Source organism: Eublepharis macularius, chromosome 1, assembly GCF_028583425.1.
Source record: "Eublepharis macularius isolate TG4126 chromosome 1, MPM_Emac_v1.0, whole genome shotgun sequence".
NCBI classification, from domain to species: domain Eukaryota; kingdom Metazoa; phylum Chordata; class Lepidosauria; order Squamata; family Eublepharidae; genus Eublepharis; species Eublepharis macularius.
The window spans coordinates 182,340,327-182,355,616 of record NC_072790.1 but is presented as its reverse complement, the minus strand read 5'-3'; the positions used below and the strand labels follow the sequence as shown (position 1 = coordinate 182,355,616).

The window sequence follows — 15,290 nt, the reverse complement described above, 5'->3', positions numbered from 1 at the left end:
ACGGATCTGCTACCCCATCTTCATGGTTAGAGTCGAGGTTGGTGTTAATCCCTAAATCCGGGAAGGATCAGACTCTAAGGGATTCATATAGGCCCTCCCCTTCAGTTATTTAATATGTGCAAGAAAAATCAATAGCTATTTTCAAATACATTATATAAGACATTTCAGTGGAAACCAGAAGGCAGAGCTTTACAACCCAACATCAAAATGCCATCCCTCCCACTCATCTAGTAAACTCCTCCCCTGATTAGTTATCTACAATTTACCATCTCCCTCCCAACAAATACAAATTAACTTTTCTTTGCATTTTTACAGTTATCTGTAACTTATTCTTTATCTAATGTTATTTTGTCCAAATCCTTAAAATTTGGTTTGACCCTATGAATGTTTGCCTTCTGTTACAGTTTCTTCTCTTGAACCTGGGAGCTTTTCATACCAAAAACCTACTCTGTTGGGCCACATAAAACACTATGTATACTTGTGGCATTGTATAGAAAAACTGATTAAAATCTAGAAGCGCTCTGATAGTGGTGAAACTTAATAAAGCAAGAAAAAGTAGCTTGTCTTTACACTCAACATACCACATCAGCAAAGACAATAGGAAATAAAAACTGTCGAAGTGTGAACTATGGTGTTCAGGAGAAACTTATGGGCATGTGTGATTTATGTTTACATACCTTGAAAAGTATGGGGAAGGGATAGAAATCAAAGATCCAAAGCAATTCATATAAGGAAAATACCAATGATTGCTCAGATTCAGGATCAGTATTAACTTATGAGCATACTGCCTTACACTTCTCTGAGGTGGTAACACATTTCAAAAGTTACAAATGTAGAATGACATTAGCAAGGTATTACAAATCAAAGAAATCAGGTCATTTCAACATGGTAAGACTGGTCTGGATTTTCCACAATAAGCCAGATTTCACAAACAGTAGCAACAGCATGTATATATTGCAATTTTATTTCATCTGCTCAAACAAAACAAAGTTAGCATTTAAGAAATTTTTAAATGACACAGTATGGTAAAAATAGCAGAGAATTAACTGAAAAACTCAAAAGGAGGTAAAACTAAATGCATGAAAATTCAACATTCATTAGTGTTTCATCTTCAGTTTTGATTGATACTTGATGCTTGCAAAACTTTTTGAACAATAAACTTTGTTTCATGATAACTCTCTGAAGAGATTTCAGCACCAGCACTAAAATTTGTACATTCAGTTTGTTTGCAATTATCTTGTTAGCCACTTGAGTATGGATAGGACAGATTTATCACAGATCAGATCACAGTGTTGAGGAAAGCAAAACCTTCCTGGAATTAAAAGTGATCCCCTAAACCATATTCAGCTTAAGGCATCCACTGTACAAAAGCACAGGAACCATCTTTTTTCCCAAGAACAGTAATTAAAATAACCTAAGTTGCTTCTGTAGTAGCTCATTTTAATTACAGAAATATCTGGCGATGGCATAGCTGTTAGTCCAACAGCATGAATTTACAGTTTATCAAACTGGATTCCCTGGAACGGTCCAATTGAGGATCTTGTAAATATGCATATAGAAAGAGTACAGAACCTTCTTTCTTTTACGCAGAAATCATGTTATAGACCAAGGCACAAAACATTTAGTGCATTAACCAGTTTCATTCACAACCTAGTAACTTAATTTTCTTACCTTTGGACCACAGACATCTATAACATTCTCCTAAGCTACCTCTGAATTTTCTTTACAAACAATCAAACATGATTTTTGAAAAGTGTAAGCTATCAAGGTTATATTGTTTAAACATAATTTACTTTTTAAAAGATGGAAGTGCCTCCTTAATTTGAGAACAACAGCATTTGCTTATCTTTAGAGATTTAAATGCCTTCAAACTAATGCATGCAGAGAAAAAAATGTTTAAGTAACCAGTGAATTGGGGATATATGTTATAAGCCATACTTTCATCATACAGAAAGAAGGAAAATTGAGAATTTCCTCATTCAAGCAGCAATAACTGCTGTTAAATTTACTTTGGTGTTCAACATTTGGGAGGATATGCTAGTTAAAGCTTCCTTATGTACTAAGCCTAGATGGATGTGGGTAATCTAAGAAACTGAATAATTATGTCTAAAACTGCTGGTTGTTTTAAAATCAGCATAGCTCACAAAATAAATATGGCACTATTATAACTTTGAAAAATCAAGATGCAATAAATTATTTGTTGCACGTAATTTGCTAGATCACTTACAGTGTAAATCTAAAAAGAGTTACTCCAATCTAAGCCCATTGATTTGAATAGGCTTAAACTGGAGTAACTCTTCTTAGGATTGCAATGTTAACTTTTAGTTGCAGGATATCCCCACCACCCCATTGCCTTTTTTAGAAATGTGCCTGCTGTATTTTAATAATGTTTAGATACTAGAATTAGCAATGAACGTATTTGAGAAAGTAAATGCCATCATTCTAGAAATAAATGATTGCCACCACTATTCATGAGATTTGTTCACCTTGCAGTTTTGTCAATGTCAGTTACCAAGGTCCAAAGCATAGGACTGGGAGCAGGTTGCAGGATCACCCCCAAATCCCTCCTCCTATTCTCTAGTGTGAATCCCCCTTTGCTGCTTTAACCAGGATTAAAGGATGCATGAGCACCAACTGTAGCAATTAATGCTAACCAGATTTCTGCTTTAACAGGATTTGAAACTATAGTTGGAAGCTCATTAATCTTGGTTATGGTAGGCAGGGTGGGAGAACCTCCAGCAGGAAAGTGGAAAGGAATATGTTTTCTCATTACCTGCTGCCAAGCTCTGGGAAGATAATGGTTGTACAAGCCTAGTACCTCACCTCCCAAATTAAGCAAAACCTGCCTTGATATGTAAAATGGAAAGAATGCTATTTTTTCTTCTTTGCATCCTTTAAATCATCTCCAAGTACAATCAAGATGCTTAACTTTAGACTCACTTAAGAAAAGCAGGAAAACTGACTGGAGTTTCCAGAACTGTTACTGAAATATTATTAAGTTTGAAATATAAAGAATTAAAGAAAATGATACAAAAAGTATTAAGTACCTGGTTCTATTCACCATGATTACTGATAGGTCACAACATTTTCCTTATTATTACACATGCATGCAATATAAGGAAAAATAGTGCAGTAATTAATACAAATCGTTTTAAATTAAAAAAAATTACCCCTATTCTCAACTCTACATCTCTCAAGTATTGCCTGGGCAGTAACTAGGCCTTACCATAAAAAGGCTACTTAGTATTTGTGGCATGCAAGGATGTTTTAAATTAAAAAGTCAACTCTGCAGTTGTTTTATATTACAAAAATGTCTACATGCATAAATCTTTAAAAGATTGAAAATCTATGGTAAGTCTATAACAATCTAACCATTTATATTTTACCATTGATTTATGTTCTGGAGGAGTCTTAGATTTGGTAAAGCATTACAATTTAGGAAGGCATCAACATCTTTATACTCTGGACAGCACTTACATTTTTCCCTACGGAACTGTATGAAGGTTAACAAGAGAGGCTTCCTATCATAAGATTCCAAAACTTTACGGAGTACAATATCCTAAGTCTCTTGTTCACCAATATGTCTTTACAACACACAGTCTTGTTATTTGTTCTTTATTTTGCGAGTTAAAGTCATATTTGATCTAACTTTTTCATGGCAATACCAAATATGATAGGAAGACTAACCTGAGATACATTTGCAGTATAACAGTATAACTTGCTAAATTCTTCATTAATAAAGAAAACCTCTCTGAAAAGCCTTCAAGCTTTTCTTTTTTTATGTCTTAAACAATGAACTGTGAGATGTGTAGCTTCATCTTGATATGAAAACATTTCAATGCACTGTGATCTTGTCTTGACAGATATAGGAGTTTCTGCATAAGTCATTCCCGCAATGTAAGACTATTTTCCACCCTGTTGAAAAGTCAGAAAACAGCAGCAAAGGGAAATAGCAGACCACCAGAGTAACGTCTGAAAATTTTCAGAATCTTGCTTTCTCCTTCTTCCAATTGGGCGTTTCACTCTTCTAACAGCTCATAAAATGTAGTTGATTTTGCACCAAAACCAGTGGTCACAACGGCTTAGTCCTAGTCTTTCTATGCTGTATTTGACTTGTTCAGTTCTTGCCTGATAGCTGATTTGAAAGAGGTAAAAAAAAGTTAGCTGCAACAATACTAGGGGGGAGAGAGTAGACTGTTTGTGATTTGATCTGATAACTTGTCTATCATGACAATGAGGTATATACAGCACTCAGTAGGCTACTGCACTATAAATTGAGAGGTACAACAATTACAATTAGAAGACATGTTAAAGTCTGAAATGTCCAAGCTGTAAGATGAGTGTTCTCAAAAAGACTGGAAACAAGGTTTTAAAATTAAGATATAAGACCAAACTATTGTAGAAAACTGTTTTGGACCTTACTCCAAAGTAGTAGTATATAAGAGCCAGGAATCAATGAGGACAGGAGAGGAACAGCATGAACAGAATAGCGCGCAGGGTGGATGTTAAGGAAAATTAAGCTTACATTAGTGGTTAAGAGCACTGGGACTCTAATCTGGAGAACTGGGTTTGAGTCCCCACTTCTCTGCCTGAAGCCAGCTAAGTGACCCTGGATCAGTCACAGCTTCTAAGAGCTCTCTCAGCCACAAGCCACCTCACAGGGTGATTGTTGTGGGGATAATAACAACATGCTTTGTAAACAGCTTTGAGTGGGTGTTAAGTTGTCCTGAAGGACAACTTAAATCGAATGTTGTTATATAAGGCTTAAAGAATGACAGATGGAGTAAGAGGCCTAGAAACACAAAGGACAGAACTACAACTAAAGAGGCACACTTGCTGTAATGAGTGCAAGGAGCAGAGTCTCATAACAATGAGTACTACTCCAGGTTTTAATCTGTAACATGCTTTCAAATCTGTGCTCACCTCAATAAACTTTCCAAGGTAGGCCCATTCCACTGATAACACCATGATCACTATCACCTACAGCGAACAGTAACATGGCTGGCCCTGTTCCAATTATTATATAGAAAATACACTACTAAAAAAATTAAATGGAAGGGCATGGATATACTAGCCTACTCAAGCATTCAGGTGACCACAGAATTTTGGAGGGAAAGCTTTTGGGTTGCTGGTGAGAAGAAACCCCCTCCAAACCACAGTTACATGCAGGCTCCAGACTGTTTCTTCTAATTGCAAATTTCAGGGTCAAGGGCCCATCATTAGGGCACTGAAAAAGGGCTGCCAAGAGACAACATAAGGGTTTCTGCATACTTGGGGAACTCCAAAAAAGATACTTGCAAACAAAAGAAGTGGCTTGAAGATAAGCATGCTCATTATATCCCAACAGAGACAGAACACAGAGTAGTAAATACTGAGGGCAGATTAAAAGAAGGTGTGAGGGCAGAAGGGGAAAGATCTGCTTGAGCCGCTAACAGAGTTTAGGTTTGGGGATAAAAGGCACATGTCTTCATCCTAATTCCCTCCCAGGATGATGTAAGATTTTAGGTGCTTCAACCTAAGCGCTGGGGGAGGGTTATTAGGATAAGAGAAAAAGTACTTCCTTTAGACACCCCTGCCAAGGACTCTGTACGCTGCAAGGAAGCTAGGACTGCTGAGTATAACATATTAAAATTGGTATTACGGGATCTGTTCTCAAGGACACACAGAGACACAGAGAAAGACCTCTTGCATATAAGGTCCAATCTTTTGGTCACACTGATCTCTTGGAATTCATAGAATCATAAGAGTTGGAAGGGGCCATACAGACCATCTAATCCAACCCCCTGCCCAGTGCAGGATCAGCCTAAAGCATCTCTGACAAGTATTCATCCAGCCTCTTCTTGAAAACTGCCAGTGAACTAGGGGGTAGGACAATATGCGCAGTGATCAGGAGTGAATGAAAGAAGCGCAAGCTTGGTTATTGCCAGGAAGCAGCCACTTTAAAATCAACTGTACCAGCTAATGAAGAGAGGCAATCATGTTTGTAGAATTTTTTTAAAGTGCCATGAAGTTGTGCTGTTTGCAAAAGCATTTAGTGGGGTTTGAGCTATAAGCATGTAGTTTTGAATTATTTTATATTTATGGTTTTAATAGAACAATTTGTAAGCTACCTCAAGCCACAAAGGGAAAAGTAGGAGAGAAATGTTAAAATAAATTCTACCCCATTACTACAATAATTCTGTACTTAAAAATCCAAAAGTCATTCACAAATACAAATACTCACCATCAATTAATTCTTCTTTTAGTTTTGTTAATTCCTTTCTCATTTCATCTAAAATATCCTATGGTATCAGAGCAGAGTTAAAACGTTAAACTTCTGTCTAAAGAAATTTCAAAGCTATCAATTTTCATTTATTTTTAAAATTTACCCACTATTCAAACTTCAACTGCTACACATCCAAAATATGTACGGCCAGCAGTCAGTGCATTACAGATGCACTATTAGGGCCAGTATTGATGCACAGTGCCATCTCAAGCAGAGTTACTCCCTTCTGACTTCAATGGACTTAGAAGGGTATACTTGGGATTACACTGATAAAGCTGGTGTTAACTATGGCTAAGATCACAAGCCAGTCAAGGATCTGTGCACTCTTCCCCTAGTTCTGGGTAATTACTCTCTCCCCACCTTAATTGTTATCAGCAATGACTAACAGCAGTTGTCATTATTACACCAGGTTCCAATTTATACAGAATTTGAAAACAACATTAAATAAAGGTTCCAAATCTTGAGTGAATTGACTGGTTGATATTATATTGATTTAGGTTAAATGCAGGTAAGGTAGGAAGGAAGCAGTCACTACTGAGATGAGAAGATGAAAGGGGATAGAATCCTACTCCCACTCTCTTCAGCTCAGTGAAGAAAGCCAGCATTTTACTTTACTAACCAGGACACCATTTTTAACAAGATATTTCAGAATATTAACTCAAAAATATTGTGGATGCAGCCAAGTTTCTGTGCTGGAGCAACGTCAGCACTACCAACAAGCTCGCCTTGTACAAAACTAGTTTGCTTTATATTGCTTATTACGTCAGTACTAAGCAGTATGCACCCATAAGGGCTCCAACATTAGGTTCCTATTTAGGAATGAATGGGCAGTCTACAAGATGCACAGACATCTGTCATTGAACAATCATTTTCAAAACTTATTTTAAGAATTTTAGACTCATGATACCGTAATTTTTTATCTTTTAACTCTTGGGGGGGGGGGGGGAGTAAGAACCGCTAAACAGAAAAGCAAGCAATAACTCTCACAGTGATTGAGAAAGATATATTAGCATAAATATTCTACTCACAGTTATTCAAATATATTCCAATCATTAAAGCTACAGCCTGAAATGCTAACAAAAATGTATTTGTTCAGAATAAAATATATACCTGTTTCAATCTGTCGTAGTCTAGCCCTTCAGACTGTACTCCATTTGTATTGGGTTGCCCAGAGGATGCAGATTTTGGTCTATTAAGGAACAAACATAGATGAGGAGGGTTTTTTGGTGAATTTTTCACCAACGCTTCAACATTTTTAAACCGATATTGATATTGTCACCAAGTTCTAAACTCACTGCAATCAGTACTGTCAAATGGGATGAATTTTAATCACAAAATGGAAAATAAACTCTCACAATAGTGAATTTTATATGTTAGTGGGGTTGGTATCCTACAATGACAGTATACTCAATGTCTACTGAATCCTATCTTGCTCCTAGAAAAACAGAAGGCAATGTCTGTGTGCACTTACATTAATGTCATAACAGAATAGCTTTGATGGCCATGAACAAATTGTTTCTCCTGCATATATAAAGCTGACGGATACCAGAATACTATCCTTTATAAGCCAGATCATGACAGCAGCTTCTTTTAAAAAGTCTGAATACAATCTTTATTAACTGTAAAACCCAGCTGTATGGTAACAAAAATATTGCTGTAGATCATCCTATCATAAAAGAGAATTTCTGCCTATGTTCACCATGCAAAGACACAACCAATTTTAAACTTTAATTAGATATACTAGTTAAAGATTCTTAATTAGTGGACATGGTGACCATCAAAATATAAAGTTCTAGGCCATTGTATCTGGAATCCACCCACATATGAAATGCTGCAGCATCATGTGTATTAGATTAGCATCATGATTTCAGTGTTACCACCACTAATGTTAAACAGACTATCACAAGCTTTTATAAGACACATCTTCTCTGAATAACATATAACAGAAGGGAGAAAGAAGCTGCAGAAGAAAGCAGGGACAAGTAGGGGCAGAATTTCCCCTCTCCTGTGAATTATTCACAGGTCCCCACTTGGATATAATATATTCTGACAGATGGAAAGTTGAGTCATCATGATCAATACCCGAATGAATCTATAGTGTGAAATTCTAAATTCTTAAGAAACTTTTGTTTTTATATTTTCCCCAAATATAAATATCAGGCCACCAGAAAACAAAAAATCTGTTTTGCAGATTTCTACCACCCATCTCAAATCTTACCTTTCTTTAACCTACCCAGGTCTAAATTTTTTCCTCTCTTTCTCCAGGTTTACACATCTGTCAACAAATACTCTGCTTATAAGCTAAAATGAATTTTTATTGAGAATTAAGAGCTATAAGGCAATTTTATTCCCTCATTTTTCTAAGTACCATTTGATCTCTTTCTACATCCATAAAAAAATAACAGAAGACCTAATGTCTAACGTCTACACAGTTTTGTAAAATACTTTGATCCAAATATTTGTGGTGACAATTACCTTGAAATAATAGGAGATTTGCTTCCATTCATTGTGTTTGTTCTCTCCCAAGGCTTTCTTGTTAGTTCTGCATGAGATAAAGTCAACGGACATTAGATTTATATACAATGATTGACAGCGCACTCTTAAATATAAGTTACACCCTTCTTAGCCACCGACATCAACTTTGCTTAGGACTGCACTGTAAAAACTTTTGAAATGCATTCAAGCACTAAAGAGAAGGACAAAATTTTTACAGCCATCATGGACGCCATAAAAATCAAGGGGCAGCAGCATGAAGTACTAAATAGTACACTGAGTAGACCAGAGGTTTACATGTTTGGTTTTAATTTAATTAGAAGCAAACAATTTACCAACTCTGCCGAAGCCTTTTCTGATACATTAAGGGACCAGGCCAGAGCAAATATTAGATGGGAGGCTTGCTGTTTAATCATCAGACAAAAAGGAGGATCTGTTTATTCAGGACATTACTTTCATTTTGGCAAGATGCCCTTTCTCAAAACCAAGGGGGGCATATTTTGATGTACAAAGTCCTATCCGATGTTCTTGGAAAACATGTCAGTCATCACTTTTTAAAGTTTTTTTTAGATATCAATTTAAACAAAACACTGACCAGCAAATACATAGTGTTTATAATAAACTCAAATACTATATATTTACACGTACGTTTTGTAGAACAAACAAAACTCCAAATGTTAAAAACTTAAGGAATAGCTCAAATTTCTTCATTTTGTGAATCAGAAAGTATACATATTTCACAATATTTGAGTTTGTGTAAAAAATTATATATTCTTGCTTGAGGAAAATAAAAAATCTTAACAATCAAGTACTCCAACTCCTATCACCTATGGAGCCAGGAAGTAGGGTACAGTTTCTGTCTCTGTTACCAGAACTACCCTCCTTCCTGAATCAGTTCTACTAACTCCTCTGTGAACACAAGAAAATGGGGAGCCATTTTCCACCAAAACTGTGCCTTCTTCATTTCATCTCCTCTTCTTTCCTTCCTCCTCCTTTTTAGTATCTGTTCTATTAGCTTCTTTTTAAAACATGTCCTCTCTTTTGTTCTTTTTGCTTCACTCTTGTTCCTTTTATGAGCTAACTGTTGCTTCAGTCAGAACAAGATGTACCAAAATGCAGTTAAACTGATGAAACATGCAACACACTAGGAATGTCATATTACATTAAGCTTTCCCACACACACTTGGCTCATTCTTGATTTTCTTAGCAGTACAGTTAATGTCTGTCCTCTATGTTCTTGAAAGCTTATGCTAAAATAAAATTGGTTAGTCTTAAAGGTGCTACTGGACTCCCTACTATTTTGTCCTCCCTCTGTGTTTTTATAGTTGTGGAGTTGGTTTATTTTGATCTGAGTGTGCTTTAAATCATCAAGATTTTCAAGTAAGGGTGTTTAAAAGAGACGGAAAATGAATACATTGCTAGTCTTTGTATGGGGAAGCCTAAAAAAGGAGCAGGTTCACCACCCATACCCAAATTCCCTGCATGGTCCAAACTGGAAAGCTCTGCCCAGGCTGATCCAGGGCCAGTAGGCAGAGGCCAGCACTAGCAGGACAAAATGACCTCTGTTGAGATGGAGCCCAGAGCAGTAGCAGTGATGTGCTTTTCAAACCACACTGCTTTTTCTGGTGTCAGAAGTGGCCACCCCCAAGCTCTTGTGGGCCATCAGGGTTTTTGAGCAAAAACAGATTCAACAGGTTCTCTGAATTTCCAGCTCCCATTTTTTTAAAAAAATTAGTTTCCAGCTCCTTCCCCTTGCAGATATATAAGGAAAAAGGCATTGCTGCAACTAAACAGACTAGAGACTTACTTTTTTAAAAAAACAAAGGCTGGGAATTCAGAGAACCTGCTTTATCTGTTATTACAATAGTACGTTGGTATAGCAATATGAAATTGATGATTAAAGAAAGATAGAAAACTAAACCAGGAGGAGGAGAAAGGAAGACAGGGGGAGGAGTGGTTCAACAGTAATGACTGTCCAATAATTGAAAAGTGGGTTGGAGGTAGGTTGGGAGTCGGCAAGACAAACAAAACTAGATGACTCATGAGGAAAAACTGACTCAAGTTTAGCTTCCAGAAAAAAATCAGGGTAAAAGTGGTCTCAAAACAAGGAAAAAACAAACGAAGCAAAAACTAAAGGCAAAAAAGTGTGCAGAAATCATGGGATAAACTAAAGCAACTGACAGAAAAAATCTGTGTGGGAAACCCCTTTGCGGCAGGAGGGACCTCTCAAGATATATGGCTGAGAAAACAAAAGTAGCAGAGCTCTAGGGAAATATTTTGTCAGAATGAAAAAAAATGCTTCTTATGACAAGGGTTTTCACACTCTATGAAGAACATGATAAAGTTTGAGTACTTTCTCAATTTTTCCAATGGAAAGAGTTTTTTAAAAAACGTATACTATAGACAAATATTTGTCTAAACATTTGCTTAAATGTAAATAATTCTACCAATAGTAGATATGCTATAATGGGTTGAGATCAGTATTTTCAATGTTATAGAGTTTATTTTAACATCTTAACAAGAGTTTATCATAATATCTTAGCATATTGGTGGTACTATTGTGACTATGAGGGAGTTTCTGTCACTTTCTTTAGTTTACTCCACAATATGTTTTTTGTCTTCAGATTCCAGTCAGGCCATGCTAAGAAACTGTATTCCTACCTTTAAAAATGGATAGATTTAATTAAGATTCCAGTAATCTATGCTTCTGGAGTAGGGTCCTGCCTCAAGCACAGATGCACTGAAGGATAGGGAAGCCTCTCTGAAAAACTCTACAGAAGAAATCACTCTGCCTCATATCGACCAACACAGCCTCAATGACATAATTTACATGGACCAGAAGGCTCATCAACTACTCAGACTAAAGCAGAAAATTTGATTAATATATCTGTAGATTATGAAGAATTGTTGCCTTCATGACCAATGCCAGTCTAGATGCTATGAAATTCTGTTCCAGTATAGTGGCCATTAGAGATAGTTGCCCAGCACAACCTATGACTAAAGTATTTTTTTGCAGCTTCCAAGTCTAATGTGGTACCCTCCCCCTTTCTGGCATCTAGGGATGCAGGCAGTGTCAACAGGGAGACACAATGGTGTGTCTGGAGGAAGAGGGTCAGGAATCCTCTAGATGCTTGTTCCAGCAAGGCGACATGAAGTAATCAGTAGACTGATGGGTGAAACACACAACAGTCAGAGATTATGGCAGAGTTTTATTGTATCCCCATACAACAGGTTCTTGATTATTCCCACATCCATGTGTCTGAAGACCGCACACTGCAATCACACACCACACTGCAATCACCCTAAATTGCTTATTGGACAGTCATAGCATTATTGTCATTACATGTACATATCCTTATGCATATAGTAAATTTCCTTCAGATTCCACAAAAGATTAGGGACTGGAGAACTGTCCTGGACTTCAAGTTTTCCAATATGTTTAGGAGGTACAGAACTTCAAAACAGAAGCCCTTATAATAACTGCAAATAAAATACTGCCAGGGAGCTTAGACATGATAAAAGTTTCAGAGTCTTGTAGAGAAAGTTCTTTTTTCCACAGCAGAGGAAGGCAGTTATTAAAGACATCACAGCAACTGAGGTCAGTCAGGTCAGGAGATCTAAAGCTTTTGGTACAACTTCAGGGATCCATGTTTGGCAACATACACTGTTGCTTATCTGAGAATCCACTCTTGAAAACTGCCACAGACTCTGCTGCCTTTTCAAAATATGAAGGTCAGCCCCAAGCTGTTCCACAGCATGAAGAGGTGGACAGTGCAGTTATTTAACCAAAGGGAAGCTTTTTCAAATTATGGAGATTTTAAGATAACAACATGGATTGCACATCCCTATTATTACCAAGTTGATAAACTCTAATAAGAAAAGGTAGACCAGACAATAATGTTTTAAGCATCTAATTAAACTGTTAATTTGACACCCATGGATATTATCAATATCAACGAACATGTTAACTCAGGAACTGAGAGCTACATGAGACAAAATACATGAAGATGCACACATGAAGGGAGTCACCATGTTAGCCAGGAAGCTGAGTTTTAAAAGAGATTGGAAGGCTTTGTCAATTTCATCTCTCTACAGAGCCAGCAAAGATGGCTTCTCAGAGGGTTTATTTCCTCTTGCTGCCCAGAAGGGGAGTTGAAACTGACAGAGCCTTCAGGAAGCAAAGCGGAAATTAGCAAACCCTCCTGCTGCTCTGTAGAGAGGGGAAATTGACAGAACCTTTTGATCTCTTTTAAAACTCAGCTTCCCGGCTTACATTGTGACACTCTTAATGTGCGTGTCCTAGTTTAATTTGTCTCTTGTAGCTTAGCTCTGAGATCCCACCCAGAATGCCTTTAATTAGTCAAATGACTATTCTAAAGACAGAAAGTTTCAACTGAAGGTTTTTCCACGCAGGTCATACTATCTTCAAGAAGGCTTTAATATTCAGAGTGCACTTGGAAAACATATATCTAATGGTTGTAAGAATATTGAGCAATAAAGTCAAATTTGCCTCAGATTATGCTTTTACTCTGCATCATCTATCCTCAGAAGACTTCCATGTTAAGACACTGTAACAGGTAGGAAGCAATGACTTTGAATAACCGCTCTGGTAAGTGGTTTTCATGACAGCCACAAGAGAACCATTTTTCAAAAGGGTGCCTTCATTTGTTTGTCCCCCCCATTTACCCAGTTTTCTGTCACAGAGACTGCACAAGGTCTTGGTTTGGAATCTATCCAGGAAGCTTCTTTCAAGTTCCTTACCTTTACAGAGCTGTCCCTGATGGCCGTAAGTTTGATCATAGTGTATTGGAATTTACATCCCTATCCATCACATCTGGCTTCTGCTCCCTCTACAAGGACAAAATGTACTAAGGACTGATCCCTATCTTATTTCCTAAGATAAATTATATTTTCCAGACAAAACCTGCCATCCATGTTGTTGCCCAGAGCTGGGATATACAATAGAAAATAACTAGCATTCTCTTGGCTTAATGAGCTTCATGTATCTACCTCAGAAAAAAATCTGCTTTTAGGAAATCAGAATATTTTTTGTTGTTTTTCTTGCTGTAGTAAAAAAGGATAGTGTTAAAAGCTTTACTGTGTTGAAAGAATGAATTCATCTGGTTTATGAATCTCAGGGGCTGAGACTGCCAGAAAGAATCATGGCTCATTTAACACAGAATGAATCTATATCAGCAGCCTACAACACCAACAATCTTGTGATGGATATCTGAAAAGTGGCAATGTGGGCCTCTCTATCTTTTGTCAGACATTACAATTTGGACTCTTATCTTAGCTAATTAGCATCGACCCACTTGGCTTTATACATGCAGGTCTCACAATTTTCAGCACAGCCCTTTTTTTGGTAGTAACAGAGGAATCCTCATTCCTTTTTTCATCATAGAGGACCCTTCCTTCCTTTTTTTCCTCCTGAAAAGCTTTTTGGTTCAAGACATGTTTTCCCTGGAAGAGCAAATAACAGCTTTGATGCAGAGAAAGGAGTCAATAGCATTTGCCTCTCCAATACAGACCAAGGAAGTGTGTGTATGCACACACAGATGTGAAAGAGGAGAAGTGGATGGGAAACGTGCTGTCATTTCCCCATCCAGAGCAAAAGTGTGTGCATGTGCTTCTCTTGTGTGAAGCAGATAAAAGGAAGAAGTCACTGTACTAGCTTTACAAAGAAGGATAAGGAGTCCCCAACCTTTCTGAGACCATGGGCATCTTGGAAATTTGAGAGGAGGTAGTGAGCACAATCTCAAAATGGCTGTCAGAAGAGATGGAATCAAACACAAAATGGCTATCACAAGAGCCATTTACCTCCCTCCAACAAGCCCTGCCTTATAATGGCTCCACCCACTTCCTGAAAAGCTTGGCCGGCATCATGAAAAGTATTGGTGGGCACCAATGCACCCACAGGCACCACTGAGAAAGCTGTCAGGTTCAGAATGCTTTTCTCTAGGTATAACCAAAGAGACTCCATTTTAATTCTTTTAGTATTCTGAGTGCTTCTTTCACAGGTGCCAAGACGCTCCCTCGCAGTTATCTCACAGAAGGAGAATGTTTTGACTTCAGCTTTTCCAGCCTTGGGAAACTTTCACTTTCTCAGCTTCGAGCGGCTTGTTTTGAGAACTATGGGGGGGAGGCTGGGCCTGCTGGGGTTTGATACTCTGTACCTTGTTCTTTGCCTATCATTCGTAACAATACACGTGTACCAGCCCAGATATTGCATCTGGGCCAGTGGACTATAATGTTTGCCTTTTTCAGTAAATCTTTTGAAAACAACGGACTCTTGTCTGATTGTAGAAGGTAGTCTGGATTACAACTATTATTTAGCCACAGATCTGACAGAAGTCTGGATTAGAGCAACACCGGAAGAAGGATGAAGACTGGAGGGTGACTGGTCCCTCTCAAGTGACCTGCCCATACATGATCTATGGTAGAGAATGCTTTATATGCAGTCAAAGTTTCAAGCACCAGCAGAGTCTTCGTTCTGTTACATATATATACCACTGTAAGGATATCAGTACAC

The 15,290-nt window shown here is 37.5% G+C and overlaps 1 protein-coding gene across 2 annotated transcripts in view; it reads right to left on the bottom strand.

Moving 5' to 3' along the window:
- Positions 1-948: 948 nt before the first annotated feature.
- Positions 949-15,290, bottom strand: part of ENAH (ENAH actin regulator) — a 148,877-nt gene continuing 134,535 nt past the window's right edge. For both annotated transcript variants that reach the window (XM_054979705.1, XM_054979714.1), the window contains 4 exons: positions 8,741-8,807; positions 7,376-7,454; positions 6,224-6,281; positions 949-4,135 (listed from right to left, as the gene is read on the bottom strand). In XM_054979705.1, the coding sequence (XP_054835680.1) occupies positions 4,098-4,135; positions 6,224-6,281; positions 7,376-7,454; positions 8,741-8,807 (242 nt within the window). In that variant the 3' untranslated portion in view covers positions 949-4,097. The remainder of the gene's footprint in view (positions 4,136-6,223; positions 6,282-7,375; positions 7,455-8,740; positions 8,808-15,290) is intronic.